The sequence below is a fragment of the Cydia pomonella genome, chromosome 11, assembly GCF_033807575.1.
Source record: "Cydia pomonella isolate Wapato2018A chromosome 11, ilCydPomo1, whole genome shotgun sequence".
NCBI classification, from domain to species: domain Eukaryota; kingdom Metazoa; phylum Arthropoda; class Insecta; order Lepidoptera; family Tortricidae; genus Cydia; species Cydia pomonella.
The window spans coordinates 3,249,001-3,276,620 of record NC_084713.1 but is presented as its reverse complement, the minus strand read 5'-3'; the positions used below and the strand labels follow the sequence as shown (position 1 = coordinate 3,276,620).

The 27,620-nt window shown below is 38.5% G+C and overlaps 1 protein-coding gene across 4 annotated transcripts in view; it reads left to right on the top strand.

Annotated features, from left to right (window-relative positions):
* LOC133522637 (uncharacterized) overlaps positions 1 to 27,036 on the top strand; it is a 149,730-nt gene extending 122,694 nt beyond the window's left edge. For all 4 annotated transcript variants that reach the window (XM_061858015.1, XM_061858016.1, XM_061858018.1 and 1 more), the window contains exons 2-7: positions 15,871 to 18,322; positions 18,688 to 19,277; positions 23,366 to 23,513; positions 24,339 to 24,503; positions 24,998 to 25,331; positions 25,654 to 27,036. In XM_061858015.1, coding sequence (XP_061713999.1) covers positions 15,871 to 18,322; positions 18,688 to 19,277; positions 23,366 to 23,513; positions 24,339 to 24,503; positions 24,998 to 25,331; positions 25,654 to 26,059 — 4,095 coding nt within the window. In that variant the 3' untranslated portion in view covers positions 26,060 to 27,036. The remainder of the gene's footprint in view (positions 1 to 15,870; positions 18,323 to 18,687; positions 19,278 to 23,365; positions 23,514 to 24,338; positions 24,504 to 24,997; positions 25,332 to 25,653) is intronic.
* Positions 27,037 to 27,620: the final 584 nt, after the last annotated feature.

The following is a 27,620-nucleotide window of genomic DNA, read 5'->3' as shown; positions in this document are numbered from 1 at the left end:
GCTTACTATGAGGCTTAGTCTATTTGTGTAAGAATGTCCAATATGTATTTATTTTCTTATTTTTATGTGCAAAAGTTTCTCACTACATTCCAATGTTTACTCTGTATTTTTATACTTCTTCTTTGTGTTCTAAGTGAACAAGTTAATAAATAGCAGTTTTCTTAAACGATATTTTCTCGAGACGTTGACGCGTTTCATAGGTGTGGTCGCTTCGAATAACTTTGCCATCAAAAAGAAAGCGATGAAATATTGACTTGAACCAGGTACACGCTGTATGCCGGTTTATGCAATATTACATTTGTTTCTTATGTAATAGGTAAATACGTATCTTTCGGATGCTCTTTCCTGTCTGTTTGGAATTAATCGAATGTAAATAAATTTTATTATGCAATTAATTGCCACATTAAAATGTCATTACGGGTATCTAATAGATAAACCTAATTAAAGATTGTAATTTGGCTGTTAAATGGACAGAAATAGAAAATAGAAAGGGTCATAAACCAACTTTTAATATCGCTTTTCCCCTAAATTGTTTGATTCTTTCTAAAATGTTCACTTCCTCGAGTCTCAATGTTTAGCACGAGGGGTAGACAACAGTTTTACTCCGTTAATAAATAAATTATTAATTTTTAAATCCGTATCTAATGCTTGCCTAAAAAAGTATTAAGTTTTTTGAAAAATAGACTAATAGAATGGACTTTATCCTTTGTATCTTCTTATTTTGTCACAATTTTATCACGTCACGCCAACTTTCTTACTGAACAGTGGTCAAATATACTTACTCTTAACTTAACAATGTGAAATTGTTTTGTGAGAATAATAATATTAACATAACTTCTCATAAAGTCGTAATAAAAGAGAATGGCCCTGAGAAGTACTCGTACTCGTAATTACAGTAATAACTTGGTTTTTATTTTAACATGAAATCTGTGACTCATTTTATTCAAGTCCACAATGTTCACTGCCAATTTTAAACCTTGTCGCAAATACATAAGGTTTACAAATGGTTAACAGTGATGCAGTTATATATCGTGTCATTCACGAAGACGCATGCCTTGACTCGTTTTGTCATGATGTTAAAGGTTAGATTTGACAAATCTGCGCGTCATCGTGGGTGACACGAACTATAGTACTTATCCCAAATTGAAATACCTATACAAATGCCAAAAAAGAAAAATGTACAGGATGACAGATGGTACGAAAAGTCACGTGACTATTTCCATACATTTATGTTTCGATTAGCGTTTTCTATCAACGATTGTAATCTTCGCTACATCGGCCAAGGAGGTCGCCAAGGGAGGGCAGGAGAAGGGGAGAGGCATACATTTAAGTAACTATAAATTTTATTCTCTAGGTGGGGGGGGGGGCGCTGCCCCCTTGGCGACGCCCATGATATCGGCTAACAATCGTATTGGCTATGTGGAAGAACGATGGCGACGATGCGGGGAGACTAAATGAGATTACACACTTGGAATAGTTCAAAAGGATCACTAGACTGATAAATAGAAATTGGCATTTTAATAGAAATTATATATGAAAGCATTGAACGAAAACTCTAGTCATATTTTCTCTATACATTTACCTGTGTGGTAGAAAAAACCAAAAGCGTAATTTGACTTCCAAATCAATAGGATTTTAAAGAGGAATAAAACGCTTTGTCCATTAATTTAATAACTATCAAAAAAGGTTAGGAACCACTGCATTATGTGTGTGAGAACCTAAAGTCAAAGAATGCATTCAAAATTTCAAAACATTCAAACTGTATCATATTCGTGTACACAAACAGGCACAACCACCATCATTACGTACCTGAGCTCGTAAATTTAGGTAAATTAAAGAAAGGGCTGTAATTACTGACAGGTAAAGTTACCCGAGGCGGTAATCTGGAAGAGTGTTACCATTGCTTGCGTCTTGCGTAAGCGCAACGAAGTGAGTTGGGCGCCAGTGTAATGTGACCTCGAGATCCGTAACAACTAGATTCTGGCCCATCATTTTCATCACTAAATGCCATCTTGTGACAGAGATACTTTATTAGGGTAATTTTAGGGCCTCCGTATAAGTTATAGGCTGAATAGACTTTAAAATTGTTAAAACCACTTGTCAATTTTTTCCTAAATGGCGGTGGTCTGTGATGGTCATTTCAGTACCATTAATTCTGATTCTAAATTTTGTTTTGTAGGCGGATATATTCTTCATAAAAGCGACACAGAAAACATTGAATTTTGTGTTTTATTGGAGAGTGCACTATCTCGATCATCTTGATAATTAAATAATCTGTGGTAAAAGTATCCGAAACAAATGTATCAGTATAGAACTTTTCAGAAAGTATGTTTAAAAAAAATGATTTGTAATGTCTAATGGACCATCTCGCTCTCTTGCACCTGCCAGCTTAACGATAAGAACGCTGTAAGAAATTTTGAATATAATTATAATAAAATACTCAGTGCTTCCTCCAAACCTTTGTTTGATTAAGACACCAAATACTACAGTTTACCTGATGTTTTCTATCGCTCGTACTCAGTAAGGGATTGGAATGGCTCCCTTTGTCCTAATCGCTTCGAATTATAGGGCCCATCCGGCTTGGTTAGAAAGCTGGCTATTAACATACCTAGTCTTACCTTACCTTGCCACGCAATGGAGATTGTACGACAAAAACGTAAGTGAATTGTGTTTGTAAATCGTTGCGTGATGAGTGATGACTTGACTGAGTGAATTGAAAGATTATTGGGCGCCAGGTGTATACATTATGACACAACTGCCAAGAAATTAACACTTTTATGTAGTGTTGTGTTCCTGGTGGCGAGGAACATTACCAGAGCGATTCCTTTTTCGTTTCTTCAGAAGTTGCTCTGTAGTCATTACACTTGGTGCAATAGGTAGTTAGGTACCTAAGGTACCTTAGCTGAATCACACAACATTAAATCTTACACATCTAGGTCGGACCAAACCAGTAGGATCAGCAATAATTCAATGATAATAATGAATGACTTTGTTCTGCTCAAGTCAGTGCATAGTTAGCTTAGAATGATTCTATCTTGAATGTCTTAAAAATGTTGACAGTTTAGTTAAATCTCGCGCCATCGCCAGGTCTTTATTAGAACCTCTTCAGAAAATCAATTAGGAAATCATGTTTATTTGAATACTAAAAGGAAATGTTCACGGAAATCCATCTACCATAATATAAAGCATTTGCTTTAATATGTTATATTATATATAACTGCCCACTTATTTTCTAAACACGTCGGTACTTTTGATAGCTTAAATTTCTCATAAAACCATTTCATCTGATAAATTATACCATCTTACCCGGTGGTATGTCCCATTAAAACAGTTTAATGGTGTACCAGCAACTTAAACCAGTAGTTTCTAGTTAATATCGATTTAAATAATAACCTTAAAATTATTTAGTTCTTACCGGAAGCGCCTGGCACTGATAAATGTTGCCAGTTTTTCTTTACAGCTTCTTATTTATGGTAATACAGTTATTATTGTACCTGCACGTAGCTAATGACTTCCTACTATAACTTTGGATCAAAATTTTACGGGCTATCATTTCAAAGTCCATTATTCCTTCGTCCATTGACCTACCCTAAATTTATTAATGTTCGTGTTATAAAAATAATGATATCAAGATGGTTGATCTATATAAATAAGTATTTCAATGCGATTGACTTCGTTTGTAACCTTGTTTGATGCAGACCTTTAGTTCAAATCTCAAAAAGGGCAATTATTTTTATGAAATGAAACCCACATTTGTTACTAAGCGGTATTTTGTTATATTCGTTAATAGTCTATGGTAGATTTTTATATAAAAATCTACCATAGACTATTAACGAATACTCGAAAGAAATAATAAAATTAAAATAAAGGAAGAGAATGTTACGTGATCACGCTTTAATAATATTGAAGAACCATCAAACACTTCAAACCTATTTTAGTCTGCCACGCTTTTTACCAACGAAACATTAGCCATTCACCTCTAGCTACTAGTGTTCTGACCAAATATTGACATGTCAAAGAAAAATAAAAGCTGTATACACAACCACCGATAATGGGGTCGACACACCAGCTGTTGAAACCGGAATGTGTCGAGGTGAGAGGCTCGAGGCACACTTAAAACGCTTGACATGCGCGGGTGGTTCGTGAAAATTGAAATATGTACTTTCTACAGCCAATTTCATATTGCATATTCGCAGGTCAATGGGTAATATGTCTGAGCCGTTTGGTACGTCCTAGGTACAGAAAACTGGTGGCCTAGCCAATTAACAAATCATTGATTGAAAACGCCGATCGAAAGTGTAAATATCTATGGAAATTATCACGTGACTTTTCGTGGCATCTGTCATCCCGATATTTTTTTTTTCGATCGGCGTTTGTCGATGTACGATTGTCACCTTGGATAGGCCCCCTCTGGTCCGTGATTCTAGAACCACATACTTAACTGAAGTAAAACGATTATAAATTTATTTATTTAGGTTAATAATACATTTTAAACGAATAAAGGAAATACATTTCATAATTAAATTAATAAATTAATTTAAATATTATCAAACTAATTTACATGCATATTCAAATCAGTAATAATTTAAACAAAAAATTTAGTCATTAAGGTTCCGTACCCAAAGGGTCAAACGGGACCCTATTACTGAGACTTCGCTGTCCGTCCGTCCGTCCGTCCGTCTGTCACCAGGCTGTATCTCATGAACCGTGATAGCTAGACAGTTGAAATTTTCACAGATGATGTATTTCTGTTGCCGCTATAACAACAAATACTAAAAACAGAATAAAATAAATATTTAAGGAAGGCTTTCATACAACAAACATATTTCTTGCCGTTTTTGTAAATAATGGTACGGAACCCTTCGTGCGCGAGTCCGACTCGCACTTGCCCGGTTTTTATTATTATTATAAGACCTCTTGACGAGTAAAGGCCTCCTCCATTTTACTCCACATTTCCCTGTCTTGGGCTATTGTTACCCAGTCATCGCTGTCAAACTTTTTTAATTCTACGGTCCATCTTCCGAGTTGTTTACCTTACCTTTAAGGCAAACAATAATAATATAACTTAATTTAAAACATCAATAAACGTTTCGTTTTTGGTTACTAACAATAATATGTTTTGTTTTGATTTCAGGTAAGTCATCCAACCGTCATCCAGTCAAGTCAGTCCACCTAAACGCCAAGATTAAGAATGGGTAACCACAAGCTGTGTTATCTATTAATTCCTGTTCACATTTTCTAACTCTATACAACCTAGTTCGGGGTCCTTTGTACCTGCAATTGCAGCTCTTCAAGATATCATAAAAGTTCTAATTAGATCTAGACCGCTAGAATCAACTACATTTCTACAACAGATCATTCCTACTCCGACTGGCTGTGAATCTGGTAGTCCTGAGAAAAGAACGCTCGTTCTTTAGTCAGATAATAATGTTTAATCCTCTTATTCTACCTGACCTTGGTCTCATTATAAACCTTTCCAAGTTAACTTAAAAAAAAGCAAGTTAGCATTATTTTTAATACCCAGATCCCTTTCCCATAAACCTTGACTGCATTCAATTTGCTGGCTTAAACACGTGTACTTAGTACGAAATAAAAAGAGATTCTTTTTAAATGACTTTACCTCGTTCGTCGCTCGAAACGTGTACTTTACCTCGTTCGTTTCGAACGGGACATTTAAGTATAGATCTTTTCATTCACGAAGACGCCTGCCTTGACTCGTATTGTAATGTGATTAAAGGTTAGATTTGACAAATCTGCGCGTGGATGACACGAACTATAGAATCTGACGACGCCATCTTTGCACAACTTGGCAGCGAGAATGCAAACAATTATCCCTATAAACTCCATACTTGACTTAGCACTTGGCATGAAAACTTAGCGTGGTCTATTTATTTTGTCGATCCAGTTTTGACACAGAACTATAAACAAGTTACTTACGGTCTATTTTATAATTTATAACTTAAGTAGGTACTTTGTTCACAGCATTCTACATATTCAAAAAAAAATTTTTTAATGTCATTAAAAAAATTGCGATTATCGTAATTTTTAATTAAAATGAATAAGATAATATTGAAAAGGCTGCACAATCCACGCTTTTTAGGGTTCCGTAGCCAAATGGCAAAAAAAGGAACCCTTATAGATTCGTCATGTCCGTCTGTCTGTCCGATTATGTCACATCCACTTTTTTCCGACACTATAAGAGCTATACTGTTCAAACTTGGTAAGTAGATGTTTTCTATGAACCGAATTAAGATTTTTATACAAAAATAGAAAAAAAAAAAAACAATAAATTTTGGAGGTTCCCCATACTTAGAACTAAAACTCAAAAAATCTTTTTTCATCAAACCCATACGTAAGGGGTATCTATGGATAGGTCTTCAAAAATGATATTCAGGTTTCTAATATCATTTTTTTCTAAACTGAATAGTTTGCGCGAGAGACACTTCCAAAGTGGCAAATGTGTGCCCCCCCCCCCCCCTGTAACTTCTAAAATAACAGAATGAAAAATCTAAAAAAAAATTATGATATGCAAACTTCCACCGAAAATTGGTTTGAGCGAGATCTAGTAAGTAGTTTTTTTTATTACGTAATAAAATTAAAAAAAAATTTTTTTTTCATCAAACCCATATGTGTGTGGTATTTATGGATAGGTCTTCAAAAGTGATATTTAGGTTTCTAATATAATTTTTTTCTAAACTGAATAGTTTGCGCGAGAGACACTTCCAAAGTGAAAAAAATGTGTCCCCCCCCCCCCTGTAACTTCTAAAATAACAGAATGAAAAATCTAAAAAAAATATATGATATACATTACCATGCAAACTTCCACCGAAAATTGGTGTGAACGAGATCTAGTTAGTAGTTTTTTTAATACGTCATAAATGAAGCCCATGAAGGGTTCCTACCCCTTCATGGGCGAGTCCGACTCGCACTTGGCCGCTTTTTTTTTTCAATCTACGAGATTAACTAGAAATTTCGGTTAATTCCTTTGTTTACAATCTTAGCCAAATCTCCGGGCAGCCGATACCTGTACAAATAAAAATAAAGTTAGTGTCAATGGTCGTGATTCAACTAGCCTCACTAGGTAACCCAATTGGCGTAGTCGATGATCGTGTCCGGAAAATTAGGCAAATGTACGGAGCTTAGAGTTTGACAGTTAGCGTCAACGGCCTTGTTACGAAGATTTTTTTTATCTGTTTTAAGTGTTTTAACACAGAATAAATAATAGACAATAGTACTACCATACAGAAAAAAAACTTCCTACAAAACCTAAGTTTGACAGCGATTCAGGGACGAATCATGTGGTCCCTTTCTAATGCATGGTATCATACAACTATTAAAAAATCGTCCAGCATGTCGGGCTATACTCAGTGTAGGGTTCCGTAGTTACTCTTCCGTCACAATAAGCTAAACTGTTTTTTTTTTCAGGTCTTTCTTAAGCTCTACTTCCACGATTTTTTTCATATTTTTTGGACCCATGGTTCAAAAGTTAGAGAGGGGGGGACACATTTTTTTTTCTTTCGGAGCGATTATCTCCGAATATATTCACTTTATCAAATGGCCCGTATTAGTTTTAAAAGACCTTTCTAACGATACCCCACACTGTAAGGTTGAAGCAAAAAAAAATTTCACCCCCACTTTACGTGGACAGGTACCCTAAAAAAAATTATTTTTTTATATTTTATTGTACGACTTTGTCGGCTTTATTGATTTATATGTCCATGCTAAATTTCATTTTTCTGGCACTAACGACTACGGAGCAAAGCCTCGGACAGACGGACATGGCGAAACTATAACCTAAAAACGGGAATTAAAACAATATATTCAGGTCTACAGGATAGGTACGGCCGTTTGTGCCGCAATAAACGCACCTATATGTATTTTGACACTCTCAAAGTAATCAAAATTCATAGGGTAGGTACTTCCCGTTGACCTAAAACAACGAAATTTGGCAAGTAATATCTTCTTACAATACAAGTAGGTAAAGGAAAAATCACGAAAACTGTAAATCTGTAAAAATAAGAAGTTAAATTTGTACGCATCCCTTTTTTTATCGAGCCAACTTTTACCTTTTAACCCTATTTTATTTAACTGTACAAAAATAGTTAATAGTGACAAGTTTGTACCTTTTAAGGTTCTAGTTAAAGTCCGCCCGTATATGTGCAATATAGTCTAGTTTCCGTGTGAATTTTGTCATGGTATTTGCTCCTGATTAAAACGTGTAAAATTTTAATATAAAAACCGGACAAGTGCGAGTCGGACTCGCCCAACGAGTTGTTGTTGTTGTTATAGCGGCAACAGAAATACATCATCTGTGAAAATTTCAACTGTTTAACCATCACGGTTCATGGGATACAGCCTGGTGACAGACGGACGGACGGACAGCGGAGTCTTAGTAATAGGGTCCCGTTTTACCCTTTGGGTACGGAAAAACCCAACATACCCACCATACAACACCCTAAAAACGAACATTTTACGTCAACCCCCTCTTAAAAGCGCTCCTATCCCATATCAGCTTAAAAATCTATGAGCTAGGCTAGGAGCAACTTTGGCTGTCATTAGCTATTTGATGCGGACTGTACCTACATACAAAAAGTATTTTGTATGATTACAACCATTTGTTGTAAGACACATTGTGACCTACATAGCTTGAGCCATCTCTGACATTATTCGTCAAGGATGCGGCATGAACACAACACACAGGCTGTGTATATTTAATTTAGCTGCTGAATATGACCTTGGTTTATTGCGAGAGTAAAATATTGACATCATATTCATAGTTAGTTACATACTTATTATAGATTTTAGCAAAACTGGCAAACTGGCATGAATGGACCGAATAAGTAAATAAAAGTCAAAATGGTTACTAATGTGCGTATGTATTTTGCTTTCTAATTGTCTTAAGAAATCCGTGTTTCTCTAAATAGTTCCAATACTAAAATATAGTACTAAACTAAGCTGTTGAAATTTGAAGCTTAGAAATAGAAATAGAAATTATTTATTGCCTTTTTGCTTATTTATTTATTGCTTATTGCTGCTTTATTTATTGCTTATTTTTCCTCTAAGAAATGATTTTGCAATAAAAGGCCAAGGATTGTATAGTGCTTTTCTCAAACAATGTAAGAAAATATTATAATTAAAATAACTACTAAGTTTATTAGGAAAAAAATTAAATATTTTTTCACACACTATAATGTTGAAACTGTTGAAAGTATATAATATTGGACATATTCGGTCAGTTTTTAGAAGTGAAATGTATGGTTTTTCCCGGCACATTAATAAAAATGTGAATTACCGCCTTTTTTATATTTTAAACTTAACATTTGAAAAAGCTATTCGAGCACCATGTTTAACCGGTTATAAATATAGTACCATAGATTTATTTTTTTATTTTATTTTAATGTCGCAAGTATGCTTACAGAGAGAGTGGTCATTTCCTTTGTTAGTCTAATCTTAGTAAGCGAATTTAGTTAGAGCAGCGGACAATAATGTACGTTTCATACTAACTCCCTACATTACTTCTTGGCCTAGGTCAAGAAGTAATGTAAGGAGCCATAAATGAGCTGCTTCATGTCTTCATTTCATGACATTAACGCATACATTTCGGAGTATGTTTGAGAAAATACATATATACTTCTATGCGTGCGGATGGAGAGGTAGTATTTATAATTACTATCTAACCATCAGCCGTAAAAGTGCATAGCGAATTTGTCAATGAATTCATTCATAATTTCTCCATGCAATTTCGCAGCTCACTGCACATAATAGATACCTACTTACGTCATTGTTTATTAAATCTTAAGTACCTACTTAGATTAATTTTCGCCAACTTTCGTGAATTAATTAGGAAGGTATTAAAAAAATCGGTGAAGTGCGAGTCGGACTCGCACAGGAAGGTTTCCGTACCATTATCTATAAAAATGGTCACCCATCCAAGTACTGACCCCGCCCGACGTTGCTTAACTGTGATGATTGGATGAGAACCTCGAGATTAGAAAGAAATATTTATTTTATTCTGTTTTTAGTATTTGTTGTTATAGCGGCAACAGAAATACATAATCTATAGAAATTTCAACTGGCTAACTATCACAGTTCATGAGATACAGCCTGGTGACAGACGGACGGACGGACGGACAGCGAACTCTCAGTAATAGGGTTCCGTTTGACCCTTTGGGTACGGAACCTAAAAACTACCTCAAAACCATACCTCCCACGCTACAATTCAATTTAATTTCAAAATAATTCTAACCAGAAAACTCGATACGTTGTTTTGTTACGCTACCTTATATAATAGTAATATTTTGGTTACAATTATTTTCTGGTTCACTACAATAACGTAACGGATTTGTTGTGCAACCCATTGACATGACCGCCAAAACGAAATGGGTACGCGATGATTGACTTTTTAGAACATTATGCAGATGTTTATCAGTAAGTATAATAAGGGATCTCTTTTAATCGAAGTGCCGCTTAAGATTTATTATTATTATTTTTGACGACCGGTTTGGTCTAGTGGGTAGTGACCCTGCCTATGAAGCGGATGGTCCCGGTTTCAAATCCTGATGGTAAGGGCATTTGTTTGTGTGATGAGTACGGATATTTGTTCCTAAGTCATGGGTGTTTTCTATGTATTTAAGTATGTATATATTATATAAGTGTTGTGTAAGTACCCACAACACAAGCCTTATTGAGCTTACTGTGGGACTTTGTCAATTTGTGTAATAATGACCTATAATATTTATTTATTTATATTGTCATGATTTATTTATGTTTACATTTAAGATAGCAGTTAAATAATAATTATACTGTGACAACATTATTATGTTACCCCGATTAATACAGGGGTAGTTGGGAAAATAACATTATACTGTTGGCAACACGGTAGTTTTAGCAAGTGGTGGGGACACGGTAAATGTTGGACAGGCTCGTTCACTTGGGTTGAGGCCGTCAAAGAGGATGCATCGTAATGAACTGGTTAGGTCAGAGTACCTGCAAGTATCCCGATTGTTGTAGTAGTAATAGTTTAGAGTAACCATGCGAGAAGAAGCACTATAATATTTCATAGATTAACTTGCCCAGTCATGGTTCTTTTTTTTTAATTCTATGTAGCTTCTAAACAAACCATATGTCAGGCATTCAAAAGCAAGGAATAATATAAATATGAAGTTAGAATTAGACCGCTGTGGAAATAAAAACCGACTTATACGTGATGAGATTACTGCAAATTGAAAACCAAACAATTATTAATAGTTTTGAATGATTCACGGTTAGTTTCACTAGAATAAATTTACCGGGATATGGACCGTGATTACATTTTGTATTGTTTTCGAGCTCCCGATATTTCGACGCAGCTACATGCATCTTGTTCACGGGTAATCAGTAACCTGTTTTGGTGTTTCGGTTCGGTCCATATGTCAGTCGATTTCAGTCTAGTTAAACAATTATTTCGTTGAGATTCGCAATGTTGACATAACTTAAACTCCAAAATAATACACACGCCCAATTATGTAGAGATGGTTACTAAAATGTAGAGATGGTTACTAAAATAAAACCTGAAATTATGTAGAGATGGTTACTAAAATAAAACCTGAAATCACCAGCACACTTCCAAAAAGGTAAAACGATGATCCACCGCGATTATTTTAAAATACTAGTATCCTGTAAATATTTAATTTTTGAATTGATATTTTATTGATTTTGTTTTTGTATATCTGTTTTGACGATCATAATATGAATTCTTGTAAAGATTGACATGCCTGCAATTTATAATGTAATCTGTATTATGAAATAAATAAATCTATCTATCTAAGTATCTGATTACGAACGCGATTACCGCAGTATCGTGACCGAATGTTAACAACACATTTACAACTCGTATTCTGCACAACCCGTTTTGTCATTCGTTGCGTACTGTTTCCGCGCTCTCTACTGTGTTTAACATTCGAATAGCATCAATTATACCTGTGTCATCGAAAATCGCGAGATTCGTAATTTTTCCTATCTTTGATCAGAGAAAAGTAAATAATAGACTGTCAATCTCTATACACTCGTGGCATTGTTCTCAATGGAATGATGGTCCTTAATGTCAGACCAAAATAAGTTGGCAGGGATTTTGATAGCCCAGCCTGTGCTAGTGTCAAGTAAACGTCATCATTTCATAAACGTTTGACATTTAAAATAACCCGTGCACCGTCTGGGCTATCGAAATCGCTGCCAACTTATCTTGTTTTGACTCTATGACAGCTCCTTTAAGTTTCTTTTCGTTGGGATTATTCTAAAAAAAGATTGAAGGAATTTGTTTTTACCGCATTTTTATTACTTAAATGTTACATTTCTAAAAAAAAAATTAAAAAAATTAACTGTCATAGGAAGCATCATTCAAGCGCGCAAGCATAGGGTGCGTTAATATAACGTCATCTGCAACAGTGACTGTATAACCTTAAAACACCAAATCTCGCAAAATTGTACTGAGATGACATCCACACCCTTCCTGTTTGAAAAATACTATAGCAACAGTATGAAATGAAGAGTAGAGTTCATTGAAGACTTCCATTCTATATTCTACACTAGTCTCTTCACTGATAGATTCATCATTGCAATCAAAACATTGTTGGCGGCTCCATCAATTAATTTTACACGCAGTTATGTCATTGGTCTTGCGTAATGGCTTTTAATTGCTATTGATAAAACTAGCTTGATTGAATTCTAGGCAGACTTGATAAAAACTAAGACTATTTTTGACCGATTCGACACGAGATAGGAATTCGTCGGCATTATGCAAATTTTATACTGGTTTATATCTTAGCATCCTTTTAAAGTTTTTGCAAATATCGTTTTTAAATATTACCTATCTGGAAGGAGATAAATTAGTTCACTATTCATAAGTGCTTGTTGCTAGGCCTACATGAATAAAGTATATTTGAAATATTTTTATTGTATTGCGGATTTAAATCATCAAATACCTATTGAGCGATGTAATCATACCATACTTGGAAATTTTAATAATTTTTTTGATATTTCGAGCAAATCCATGTGGTTTAAATAACAGTACGTATCTTTTTAAATCAAAAGTAATTACTTAGATGAAAATAATTTCGAATGCAACTCAAAGAGGTCATTTTCGTCTCGTTACTACATCTAGCGATTTTTAGAATAATATGGCTAAAAGGAGAAATGTGATGGTGAAAATTCTAGGTACACATCAACGAAGTCTCGCTTTTCTTCTTTTAAAATATGGCCTCCATCAAATCTATGATGATTTTGCCAATGTCAAGTGTCGCTGTTTAGTTGTAGAACTTTTAAGTGTGCTCGTCGAGCATGGCGTTGTTCGGTAGTTGTTTTTAGTTCAGAGATAGCTGGACTTTAAAAGCCACGATGGATTGTCGGGTGTTGATTAAAACATTGTAAAACGAATCTTCCGTTTTTCTATAGCTGTACACTTCCACGATAGTTCACTGCATAATAAGCTATCAATGTTTCACTTTAAACAACATTAATGAGCAAAACACAAAAAAATATATTCTCGAGACGTCTCCGCCATCTTGAATCTCAACGACAACCCTTGCCAAAACGACCTTGCAAAATGTATTGGGATGACAGATGCGAAAATCACGTGACTGTTGCCATACAATATTTAACTTTTGATTTGCGTTTTCTATTAAAGATTTTCATCTCCAAATGTTGCAAAATCTTGAGAATATCAATTTTATTTTTGCTGTATTTATTTAAACCGTGCAGGTTGAACCTGTCCGCGTACCAAACATGGGAGCAGTGAAATTGTTTTATCATTGCATTCCAAGCTATTCCTCAGGTGCTAAACAAATGTCCACGCATACTTGATTAGTAGAGAAAGCTGAGCAAACGTGTCGCGATAACACGTATCCATTGCGCTGCAATGGCACTGCACTTAGTATTATGTAAACTGGGAACTTGGAACACGAAGTTACTTGAGAGCCCTTGGTTACTAAATACAGACGTGGAAGTTGTGGAATGTCAGAAAAAGTTGGGATTGCTTTTGAAAATTTCACAGGAAATAGGGGAATTCACATTCCACAACAAGAAGAATAGAAATAACTTAAAAATTGGAGTAGAAATAACTTAAAAATAAATTTGGAAAATAGGACTATACAACTTTAAATAAAATGACCCATACGTGCCGAGATTGTCTAGAATTGCTATTGACGGTAGGTATAGCACAGAAAAAAAAACAGTACAACCGTACAGAAATGATACTTCCTACAAAACCGAAGTTTGACAGCGAATTAGAGACGAATCATGTTACCCCTTCCTAATGAATGGCACTTTTCCTTCGGCCATTTAGGGTTGTCAAAATTCAAGTCATTATCTTATCTGTGGTCGTGCACATATAGGGACGTCAAGCTGTGCCAACACTAATAATTTCTCGGAGCAATGTGGAGCCGAACGGACCCGAGAAAAGCCGAAAGGAGGAGTGTCGCCGCACTGGTTATACCTAATATGGCCTTGACTTGTTGACTGTACATAATTTATATCAAGCTCTATTTTTTTATTATAGGCAAAGGCTCCTAAATTAGGTGGCTATATCGGTTTTCCATAGGATCCGCCTTTCTTGTTTATTTGTTATAGCCATAGTCTATGCATAAAGCCAATAAACCTGCTTACAGACAAATGTCTAAAGCACGTCTCGTATAAGGAATGCGCACTTATAACGGCAAAGGTAATTTAGCAGCAAACTCATAATAAGCAAATATCTTCAAAGGAACGAGTTTTTGCGCAACTATGTATATTCGTGATGTCTTAAACTAATAGCCATTGTAACTAGACCCCGAGAATCGTTATAACTATTGGTTGTCAAGGGTCAACTAATCTACTAATCAATAATGCTTGGTAAATCTGTAAATGAACGTTATCGTTTAAATATTCTATTTTTCGACTAAATCGCTTTACGGCCTACTTCGAAGAATGATTAAGACACGTTTAAGATCTTGGAAAGATCTTTTAAAGATCGATAACTAAACGGCATGTCAATATTGACGTATATTTCGATTCCCCTGTGATCCCAATAAGATCTATCTACGATATTTCTGACGTCAAAGTGACATTGGTTTTATACGAAAGCAGATTATCCGAGTCTAAGCAGAGACCTTCGCTAACGCTTCGGTCAATAATCTTTACAGATACACCAATAGGAATTAGCACCTGAAAAGGCATCAACTTGAAGGCCGTAAAATCGGTGACATGCAACAAATTGGTCGAGTTAAATCACTCATTAACGATGAATATTTTCATGTTTACGACGATTTGCTCCATTACCCTGACTAATAGGTTCACCTTTGAAAATAAAATGAAACTACTTTTGTATATTTTTCATTTTGCCAATAAGAATATGACCAAATAGACAGCAAAAATTCCGAAAAGGTATTTAAGTTATGAAGTAAAATTATGTTCTGATACCTCCTTAAAATGCATAGTGTCGTTCTTACATATATACCTATCTTGATAAATCTTTCAATGTTTATATAAGCACATATTACTTATTGACTCATTGTCTGTATATACGAATTCTTTGCCACTTCGTACCTTAGCCAGTTGTCAGTGACAATAATTTGAGATCCTTAGGGCCACTTGCGTCAGCCAGGATTAGCGACTAACCCGGGATTAACCGTTAACCCAGTGTTAAATTGTACTGGTAACCATGGTAACTCCAGGTTTAACCGTTTAACCCCGGGTCACTGGCTTAACCCTGGCTGGCGCAAGTTGCGCTTAGCGCATTAGCGGCATTCATGTTTATTGTCACTGTGACAAGATACGAAGGGGCACTGAAAACAAGCTATCAACTGAATTTAAAGGTATATTAGCGGCACACTTAATGTTTCTTTTTTTTTTTCTTTCCAGAATGCCAGCTACGCGATAAACAGGCGATATTCGCGCGGCAACATGTCGCCGGTGTGCCACAACTTCGTGCAGAACGCCTGGAAGAAGGACTTCTGCTCTAACTGCTTCAAGTCCCGCGAGGACCACCTCAAGCAGGAGCGCACCACCGAGGGCAGCAAGTACATCAACACCCCCTTCCAGAACAGAAGCACCTTCTTCAAGAAAACACCACCCAGCATACTCAAAACACACCCCAAGAAGAAAAACAAACGAAATGTCAGATTCCCTGAAGAGGTGAGCAGTGTCATTGGCTTCGGTGGCGACGATTGGTCTGATGGAGAAGAATTCGAAATTTCAGAAGAAACTGAAGACGATGACACTTTCCCTGATACAGAGGAAGAGAGAGAACTTCATAAAGTCACCAAACTGAACACAGATTTTAACACTGTTAAAGCTAATCTATTGGGTGAAACTGGAAGCAAATCTTACACCTCTTTGCTGTTAGGGAAAATGCAAACAGATTCCGATGGAAAGAAGAAAACTTTACTAGTTTCAGTTACTCCGTTTGGGCAAGAAAATAAAAGCCCAAATGTTAAGTCGCATGGTCGAAAACCCGCCGTTATACACGTCACAGACGCATCCACCGAAGAAACCAATAACTATAAAACCAATATCATTCTGTCAACGTACGTTAAAGAAACCGAGACTATTATACAAGCAGATAGCACAACAGAAAGTATATGCACTGAAAAATCGCTGCTTGAAGAAATATCAGAAACATTAGAACAGAACAGAATTACAAATGCTACTGATCTTGGTTACACTCAAAAAGATTGCACCAAACCCACCGTAGTAGAAGGGAAAATGAAAGAGAGTATGCAAGATGACTTCGACAAGAAAGAAATGTGCGAGACCAAAAAGAATGCGATCGTGAGGAAATCGCCACTACCTAAAACACAGGAAAGGCCTAAAGTAAATCTCAACCGATCTGAATTCAAGTTTTGTAAGATTAACGTTGAAAGCAGTAGTGTTGATTCAGCGGTAAGCACTCTTAATTCCACTGCCAACAATTCTCTAACGTCAGACGACGAAAGTTTCAGCGGTCGCACGGACTCCGATAACGACGATAGCGGCCATTTCTCCGAAACGAAATGTGAAGAGACAGTTAAGATAAAAGTGTTCAACGAGACCGATAAGAACATCAAGATGTCCCCGATAGGGCAGCTAAGAAAAATAGACGGGCAAGCTAGCAACGGCTACTCGACGTTCCAAAGTCCGATTATAGATATGCCACCAATCGTGCCAAAGCCTCATGACAATGTATTTTCTGCTGAGGCTAGTAGGGAGTTAGCCGGCGAACCAGATGGTAGGGCAGATCCAGATGAAACCACTGAAGCCCCAGCGTTACCTAAGAGCCCAATGCCTACTATGGATCCTCGTCCGTCTTTCCTTCACGGAATGATTACTGATATAATGTCTCCCAAACCTGCCGTACCTGAAAAACCCAAGTTGCCCATCAAGCCGGTTATAAAACAAACCACTAAGAAAGCCGTCGTAACGACGCAAACAGTTATGCATTTGCAAACTAAAGTGGAAGACGATCGATCGGTTCGAGCTATTAGTGAGGAGAAAAATAACGAAATCACTGAGGTGCATGCTGAAAAACCTGAACCGATTTACTACGCAAAACCTGTTCTAACCAAGCAAGACAGCGATACGTCACTAAATAGTCTCACTAAATCTAAAGCACCATCTCCTCCATCATCGCCATCAATAGACGAGTATCCCAATTTGTATCAAAGGAATACAAATGGATTCACCAAATCTGACTCTCCTGTAGTAAGAGAAATGGAGAAGCGAGAGCGAGCGACCGTGTCCTCTGCGACGCCTAAAGCAAAACCTGCTGATACTGTTGAGATTAAAAAGGTTGATGTCATCCCAGAACCTGCCCCTAGAAGAAACATATCTCTGTCACACGATAATCTTCTCTTAGATGAAAAGCGCAAAGGCAAGCTCAAATTCTCCATCAAAAAACTCCTACGCATAGGCTCATCAAAAGACTTAGACAAGAAAGAGCTCAGCGTAGCAACAGTGGCGAAAGTAGCCCACAAGTCCGAAGAAATCTTCGATTTAACACCGAAACCGAAACCACGGCTGGTGATCATACATCCGTTGGACATAAACGGGTCGAATGTTGAGGTCGTGAAGCCGAATGAGATATCCGAGATTCGTCGGATGAGTCACGATGACGTGTCGATATATAGTGGGAGTAGTTCGGCAACTGAGGTTGAGACGCCGAAGGTCGTAAACAAGCCCCCTCCCCCTCCAAGGCACTCGAGTGAAGAGACAAAGGTAGCCACTGTTCACAAGCCGGCCAGACCGCCGCCGCCAAAGTCGGCTGCTCTCCAAAAGAAGCAAAAACAGCAGGCGTGGACACCGCCGAACAAGAGCGACAATATTTATGCGAATCTAGGTAAGTTCATTAGCATAGGAATGCCATATTAATGTAGGAGGATACAGTGTTTAGCGAACGTATATGATTGAATGGAGAAAGACGATGTAGCGTGCAATATTTGTTTAAGTAATAATAGCTGGCTGTTTTTGGTATAATTTCTAAAATTCCTGAATCAAGTTAGTATTAATTCTAGGAGTATATTTCACTAAAGTAATCACAAAATGTGTCTACTAAATTGTGATAGACCTAACGCCTTGTATGTATTTTTTTTTGCAAAATTGACAGTGCAGCCTTGACATGGACCTATCATAAAGGTAGCCGAATGGTCACTTTTTCCACTTAAATATCCTCCAAAATTCTTACTTGACTAACCTTTTTTTCAGGCGAGATTCGGTCAGCCCTAGCCCCTAGAAAACCCGAACGCACAGCGAGCATGCGAGAGCGAGAAGCTCACTTAGAGCTACCCAAACGCAGAACGCCCATAGACGACGAGAAAGACGACGACGGCCCTCAAGAACTCGTACAAGCCACCAACGAAGCCGTCATCCACAATTACGACGACGTTTACAACTCTAATAAGTACGAGGAAACCTCAGATTCCGCTAAAAACAGTGATAGCGACTACGAGTACGTAAACCACGCACGATCAAGTTCTCCTGAATGTGATTCTAAACCAGTAGAGACGCGAAAAGACGAAAGCGTCGAATACCCGAAATACAACGGCTTCAGATCCTCCCTCCCTTACTGCGGGAGCGAAACAGAATCAGAGATATACTCCCCGTACAGCTTCTACAGTTCTAACGATAACATGGATACTGGCAACGAGGATTATCAGAACGAGATGACGCCAAAAACGACTACGAATAAGCTGCGGGTGCGAAAGGGACGCAGTGTTGTGCACAGGAATCTGGAGGACAATTATGGGGCTGTCGTTATTGCTAACCACGAGGCGCTGGCGCAGGTTTTAGAACAGGTATATATTTTACAATTTAAAAATTACGTGACTTCTAACGACATACATAAATGGACTGTCTCCTTCCGCATTCCCAGCGGCAGTTAATCTAATGTAAATAAAGTCTGTCTAGCCATTTCCACCAGTAGAAAAAATCGGCAAATTTTAAAAATGTAGGCGCGAAGGGTTATCGTACCATAGAAAATTTTAATTTCACGCCTTTTTCTACTGACAAAGTTGTTTGACAGGCTAATCAGGCTATAGTTGTTTCAGTATGGTCTCTAATTATTAACATACTTAACCCTTCTTATACAATCTTTTTTCTCAATTTTAGTTTACATCACCATGCAATAACATACCACATACATTAATTTTACTATAATCTTTCAAAGTTAAATAAAAATAAAACAATTTATTTGCATGACTTGTTGTATGAATCATATTGTGAATGTGATTAAAAATCAAGGTCTTTGGAGACAGATATTGTAGAGGTCTGATACTTCCGTGTTCGAACAATAATGACATTCTCGGGCACTAAGTTTTTATCTCACTTTCCAAGAAACCCACTTGAAGTTTTTACATTCATGATTTTTGATTTCGAGATGAGTAGGTATGCTATTGTCTAAATTGTCTTCGCTAGTCAAGCTAGTGTTAGGTACAAAGTTAAAGGTAGGTAATTTTTTGTGACTAATTTATTTACTGACATAGGCAACAAATCAGGAACAATATAAATTAAATTTTTGTTCTTATATCTTATCATGATCATGTTAATCATTGACCTACAAAAACAGTAAGTACACCACACACGCGCAGGGTACCTAATTGCGAATATTTTAATAAGTACCTAACATTAAAACAAAGATTGGTAAACGTAGGGAAAGTTCCCCACCCACTAGAGATAACTAATCACGGATGTTATGTGGTGGGGCAGAAAACTCTTAAAACGACAAATTTTGCGATTTAAATGGAATGGGGTCCCATCAAACTATTTTACATACCTACATAACACTTCGAAAATATTTTAAAGCTATTCATTTGTAATTCTAGTTGTCACATTTACAATAAGACATCCATCTTAGTTTCTCAGTCTAACCGCATTGATGTCTATAGGTGACATAGAATAAGTTTTGCATGTGTACAATTTTATGGGCTTATTGCCTGAAATAGACGTTTTTATTTCTATATTATATAAAGCTGCAGCCCGAACGTTAATCGACACGAATTGTTCTCCCGGAAGGAGGCGCGGGGGGGATTCGAGTTTGGTACGGTCGTACAGGGGGCGGTCCGGTGACCTCCGGAAAAATCCGACATTCGGTCTACCGGATCGGGACAGAAAAATGTTTGACGGCCCGGCTAAACGGTGGGAGATAGTGGGGGGGTGCTCGACCGAATGTCACAGAGGACCCCGGGCAGTTTCGGAGGCCGCCATTTTTTTTTCAAAATGGCGGATTCAAAATGGCGGCCGATTTTCAAGTCGGTCCCGGCGCGCTCAAATTTCGGTCACGGAATCTCGGGGCCCTCTAGATCGGTATGGAAAAAAAAAATTTGGAAAAAATCCAAGATGGCGGACACCATGGCCACTTTTATTTTGTATGGCAACTTTTAAACGGTGACAGATAGGTGGGGGGTGCTCGACCAAATGTCATAGAGGGCCCCGAGACAAATGTAATGGCATTTAAAAAAATTCAAAATGGCCGACTCGAAATGGCGCCGAAATTTCAAAACGGTCCGAGAGCGCCGAGAACCGGTATGTGGGTACATATGGGCCCCCGCATTCGAAAAAAATTTTTTTTTTTTTTTTTAGCTCGAAAAAAAATTTGTATGGGATTTTTTTTCGAATCCCCCACATGCCAAACGGTGAGAGATAGGTCGGGGGAGCTCGACCAAATGTCATAGAGGGCTCCGAGTGGAATCTGAATAAGAAAAAAAAATTCAAAATGGCCGACTTTTTTTTTTTCTAAAACTTCAAAAAGGTCCGAGCGCTCTGAAATTTTGGTCGCGGTATCTCGGAGCCCCAATGACTCGTACGGAAAAAAAAAATTTTGGAAAAAATCCAAGATGGCGGAAAAATGGCCAGTTTACTTTTGTATGGCAACTCTCAAACGGTGCGTGATAGGTGGGGGGTGCTCGACCAAATGTCATAGAGGGCCCCGAGACAAATAAAACTGCATCAAAAAAAAATTCAAAATGGCCGACTTTTTTTTTTTCTTTTTTTAATGTTGGTCCGAGCGCGCTGAGATTTTGCATGCGGCGAGCCTGGGGGGCCAAGATTACCATATGAAAAAAAGTTTTTTGGAAAAATCCAAAATGGCGGTGGACAGGGGCAAAGTAAAATTTCCAAGTAGGTTAAGCGAGCCCGAAGGGCGAGCTTCAGGCTGGGAGGCCGAAGGCCGACCCCGGCGGAGGGCCGAAGGCCCGGAGCCTTCACCCCGACCCCCAAGCGTGCAACCCCCAGTAACTAAAAGCGAGGCCGAAGGCCGAGCTGCGTGCGTACGGTGCTCCCAAGCGTTCTACCAAGTCGACTGTCTTGATAAGCGGAGCCGGCGGGCCGAAGGCCCGACGGCGACGCGTCGAGGCCAGCGAAGGCCGAAGGCCGAGCTCCGCGTAGGGCCGAAGGCCCGAAGCGTCACCTGAGAGGGGGAAGTTGGAGCTTAAACACGACCCAATAGGAAAAGTGTCTTAGACAAGCGAAACGGCGGGCCGAAGGCCAAAGGCCGTAGGCCCGACGTGAGCTTGTCAAGACACTTTTACTATTGGGTCGTGTTTAAGCTCCAACTTCCCGCACTAATCCCGAAGCGAAACCAACCCTCCCCGAGTGTCTTAATAAGCGAAGCGGCGGGCCGAAGGCCCGACGCTGAGCTTCGAAACCCAGCGAAGGCCGAAGGCCGAGCTCCGCGTAGGGCCGAAGGCCCGGAGCGTCCCACTGGTTCGGCCAAGCACGCGAGGCCGAAGGCCGAGCTGCGAGAGTGCGGCCCAAAGCGGAAGTACAACCGCATTACATTTCACCTTTGGAAAACAAATATTCTTTATACTAAAAATAACGGGAAAAATGCACTTATAGAGCGAACCGGTTACAAGTTAACTGTTTTAATAAGCGAAGCGGCGGGCCGAAGGCCCGACGCTGAGCTTCGAAACCCAGCGAAGGCCGAAGGCCGAGCTCCGCGTAGGGCCGAAGGCACGGAGCGTCCCATTGGATCGCCCAAGCACGCGAGGCCGAAGGCCGAGCTGCGAGAGTGCGGCCCAAAGCGGAAGTACAACCGCATTAACTTTCCCCTTTGGAAAACAAATCTTCTTTATATTAATAACAACAAAAATAACGGGAAAAGTTATAAAGCGAACCGGCAACAAGTCAACTGTCTTAATAAGCGGAGCCGGCGGGCCGAAGGCCCGACGGCGAAGCGTCGAGGCTAGCGAAGGCCGAAGGCCGAGCTCCGCGTAGGGCCGAAGGCCCGAAGCGTCCCCTTCGAAGCTCGCCAGCGGGGAAAAAAGTGTAAGTAAAAGTGTCTTAGACAAGCGAAACGGCGGGCCGGAGGCCGAAGGCCGTAGGCCCGACGTGAGCTTGTCAAGACACTGTTACTATTGGGTCGTGTTTACGCTCCAACTTCCCTTCAACCCCCAAAGTAACTATATTGCGAAGGCCGAAAGCCGAGCTCCGCGTAGGGCCGAAGGCCCGGAGCGTCCCATTGGATCGCCCAAGCACGCGAGGCCGAAGGCCGAGCTGCGGGAGTGCGTGCTCGCACGCGGACCATTCCTTGCAAGCAAAAGTACAACTGCTTTACCTTTTCCCTTTGGAAAACACAAACTTTTACACCTAAACAACAGCAACAACAACAAACACTACAACAACAACACATAAACAACAATATTAATAACAACATACGCAAGGCCGAGTGCATGCTCGCACGCGCAACAAAAGTACAACTGCAACACTTCTTCCCTTTGGAAAACAAACTTTTTCACTCAAACAACGGCACCTACAACAATAACTCATCAACAACAACATCAACAACAGCACCAACTACAAAAACAACAATACCAACTACAGCACCATGCACACCGCGGGGCCCACGGGCCCCGCGCACCAAGCAAAATCTAGTTTATTATTATAGGTACAGCAGAGTGCCACGATGCAGCCCTCGCTCCGCGGCCTCAAGGCCTGCACTAATCTTCGCTGGAGCGACTTCGCCGTGCAGTCCTCGAGGACCGTGCGCACGGGCAAGAGGCTTTTCTACCCTGCCATATGGAACTCTAGCCAAGGTATTTATAAATAAAATAAATAAATATTATAGGATATTCTTCCACAGATTGACTAAGTCCCGCAGTAAGCTCAAGAAGACGTGTGTTACGGGTATTCAGACAACGATAAATACAAATACATAAATACATAGAACACATCCATGACATGAAATTCAACCACAATAAAATTGGTTTTTGTCTCTATCAAACTTTGCTGAACGTCCGGGTCCTGTGCTAATCTTCTTTAGAAGAGATCTGCAATGAGCTGAAGGATGACTCTATGGTCCTCTTCTTGCTAAAAGGCAAATTAATACTAATTAAATATTAATCAATTTAATCAACGCCTAATCGCTTCGAACCATCCTTTAGCTTGATCACCCTAGAATTCGTAGATTTAGATTTCGTAGTGAAATAAGCGCCAATGAACACAGTATTTTCCTTCCATTTGTGATAAATGTCACTAGTCTACTTATATATGTAGACGGCCAATCGTAAAGTTCCTGTGTAATATTTTGACGGTAATGATAGGTAGGATAGGTTCGTTAGGTTGCTTCAGATACCCGAAGGCGACACTGTCCAGAAATAAGAGGGGCTCCCCCGATTCAGGGAACGAGACAATGATTTTCACGATTCACGATTTGCCTAGGAATTTCATGGTCTCCCTGATTTTACGATCGGCCGCCGACATACTGATAAGCACAGCCCTCTTGCAAAGAGGGTTTGGGTTACCTATAGTCCTTTCGCAAGCTAAATCTCAGTCAGTCTCAAAACACAAATGTGCTCCAGTTTTTCCTCTTGTCATACTTGAATTATTCTTGGTCTCATCAGTCTTGTTCTTAATTACAGGCCCAGTGAACGTCACGCTGATGGTCCACAAGGAACAAACGGCCTCTCAACTCGTTTGCCAACAGTCGATGCAGCCTCAGACCCTCAGCCTGAACGCTATCACGGAGTTCTGTGACCTGGTGCCACTCCAGCAGTTCGGAGAAGAAGGCGATGACTTGGTGCAAGGTAGGTTAACCCCTCTTTTGATAACATCTAAAGAGATATGAAAGTTACAGTAAGTTTCCAAAAAGGAAAGCGTTCCGAATACGGTTCAATCGATCGAAAAATCCGGATTAAACCGTCTGTCAGAGATCTGAACCCTTTTGATCCTGGGTAACCAACGAGTTAGTCCTTCTTTTTTCATCTGCCAATAGCGATCCTCCGGCTAGCGATAGCTAGACGTACTTATAAGTAGGTAATAAGTTCATCGTCGTCATATCCTAGAGACATATTCTTAAATATAATTAATTACATACACGAGTATGAACAGCCTATATAGATAGGAACCTATGCTATTCAATTTGTGTCCTTGAACCTTGCACTCAAAATCTGTAAATTGAGTACCCCTTTAAAACTCCTCAAGCAATATGCTAAAAGTGGACTAATATATTTGCCGAATAGTGGTTATTTTGGTGACAGCGTATTTTTGTCCAATATCTTAAAAGTTTTTCTCATTCCAGCAACCATCGTCGTGCTAGCCCAAGCGCAAGTCGACACCCTCCAAAGCTACGGCGAATCCCTCCGCTCCGTCGAGATATCCACAAAAGAGTACCAACTAGTCCAAACCGAGCAGATCCACGAAGCCATCTTCATGATGCTTCAACTCATCAACGGCCTGAAATGCCTCCAAGCGAGAGGGATCGAGGAGATTTCGGAGAGTTTAACCTCATTTATTTCGTTGAGAGAACAGCCATGTGGGGCTAGCGGGATAAGTTCGCCGACTCCGGATGATAGACTGAATTCATTGTCGGCGCCGAAGACGAATAGCTACGGGAGATTGTGCATTTTACAAGGGTAAGTGTTGCATTTATTGGATATCTACAAATAAAATCAGAACTTGATGAAACGCCTCTACTAAATATAATTTCGTAAAAGGAAGCATTCGACAAAAATGCACTTTTTAGAAAAACAATACCTGCAACCATATTTTAACAAACCATAAACTAGAGTGCATCATAAGGAAAGAAAAAGGTTTATTTTATTACTAATAAGAATTAAAGCCAGGATCACATAAACGATGTCATGTCACGAGATTGTCTACTTTACGAATTATCTGCAAACAGAACATAAAATTTTCAAATAATCCCCAAACCTTATCCACGATTATCTTTTCCAGGCTAAGCGACGACATGAACAAATCAACGCCTGACGTCCACCTCAACTCTCTCTGCAAGTGCGCCATCAAAGCTCTCGAAATCATCCTCCCGAGCGAGAAACTAACCCCACTACTTAAAGAAGTCCTCCAAGAAGAACGAGCCATATCCCTTAACCAGGCAAAATCAGTCTTGGAATTCATGCTGTGGGGTCCTTTAGACGTCGTTCAAGGTGTCCCAGTAGATGACCGCGAATTGTCTCTACAAAGATGGCTGGATTTGGAAAGAGCGACGGTTTTACATGGGTTGGTGAGGACCAGAGTCCAACTGAATGTGTTTGAGCAGCTGCATTTGATGTTCTTAGTGCGATCCACGGCGAAGGCGATGTGCGATGCGTCGGTACTTTTAGAAAAGGCCAATGTCTATTGATGTATATTTTTTAGCTTTACGAGTGCGCATCTTATTTTTTTAAATATTTCGAATTAGGGTTTGAAGGGCATTGAAATAAGTTGGGCGCCAATGAAAACTTTCATTGCGAAAATCTGGCTGGTGTAAAAAATCAAAATATTTTTTATTTTTTTTTGTAAATAACGCCGTAACAATTATTTTCATTTCCTTTTGAGTAATATTAGTTTGAAAAAAACGCTCTTATATGCATAAAAGACTGTAGATAAATGAATAAAAGTTTTTAACTTTGCGACGTAATTATTTCCAAGTAATTTGTGTTTGCGTGAAGGTCATTTGTTAGTTTATGAATAATATTATTGAGAGAGTAATCAAGAATATCAATTTTCCAACATAGATCACAATACTCAAGTTTTTTGAACCACAGATGCGTACTTTCCTTAATCTTATTAAGTTTAGTCCTTAGCTTAGTAGGCACCTGAAAGACCTTGTTGTTAATTTTAATTGTTTTGAAATTTTGTTTGACCCCCAAATTAATTATAAAACAAACATAATAATATGACTAATATTTGCGAATTTTACTGAATAATGTTTTTATTTAAGTCCAACGTAAGAATAATAAATATAAAATTTACAAATAGCAAAGAAAGTTATAATATTTTTTCAAGAATAAAAAGTTTATAACTTTAAATGCAATTGTGACATTTGCCGGTAATATTTTCACTGAAACTACACAAAAAATTGAATTAATCATCAATGTAAATCAAAGGGGGTAAAACATTTAACAAAATATTAATTTTAAAATATTTTGACTTTAAAAATAGGTGCCAAGACAGTACTGAAATTCTATATACTCGTTTTATCTAATCTGGTGCCTTATCTACTCTAGTATATAAGCGTTGTGTACATTACTGCATGTATTTATATATTTCACGAGCTTGGTGGGAAGTTCAAAGTTTATATCTTGTGTTAAGATGTCGAATATAAATCTAAATATTTTATATGTTGTTTTATTTCCTTATGATTCAGAGCGCGCCTTTCTAAATGCCAAATGAATAGGGAGTATTACTGCAATGTTCTGCCGCCAGCGAGCAGCACTAGCACAAACCATAAACCATAGAGTAACTTATATATGCCGTAAACATTTTTACAGTACATATGGGGCTACTTTATAGCACTAGTGCGAGAAGTAGCATATTATGTTACTGTGTCGAACATTTAAAGGGCCATATGTACTGTAAAACGTTGTACGATACATGTGCGAATAGGTAATTCGCAACTCGTGTCGATTTAAAACACTCCCTTCGGTCGTGTTTTAATTTATCGCCACTCGTTTCGAATTTCCTATTTTTCGCACTTGTATCGTAATGTACTATTTTGGCAAGATTTCATAGATTATTTGTTACGAATAAATATGGCATTGTTGCATCAAGGCTGTTTGTTTACTTGTGCTAGTGGCGCCCCCTGTGCAGAGTTGTGCGTAATATTCCCTATTTGGAGCATATGATGTACACAAAGAAACACGTTCAACGGACCTTAAATATACCTTATCTCATTGAAATAAGGTTAACGAATTGTTAGTTAA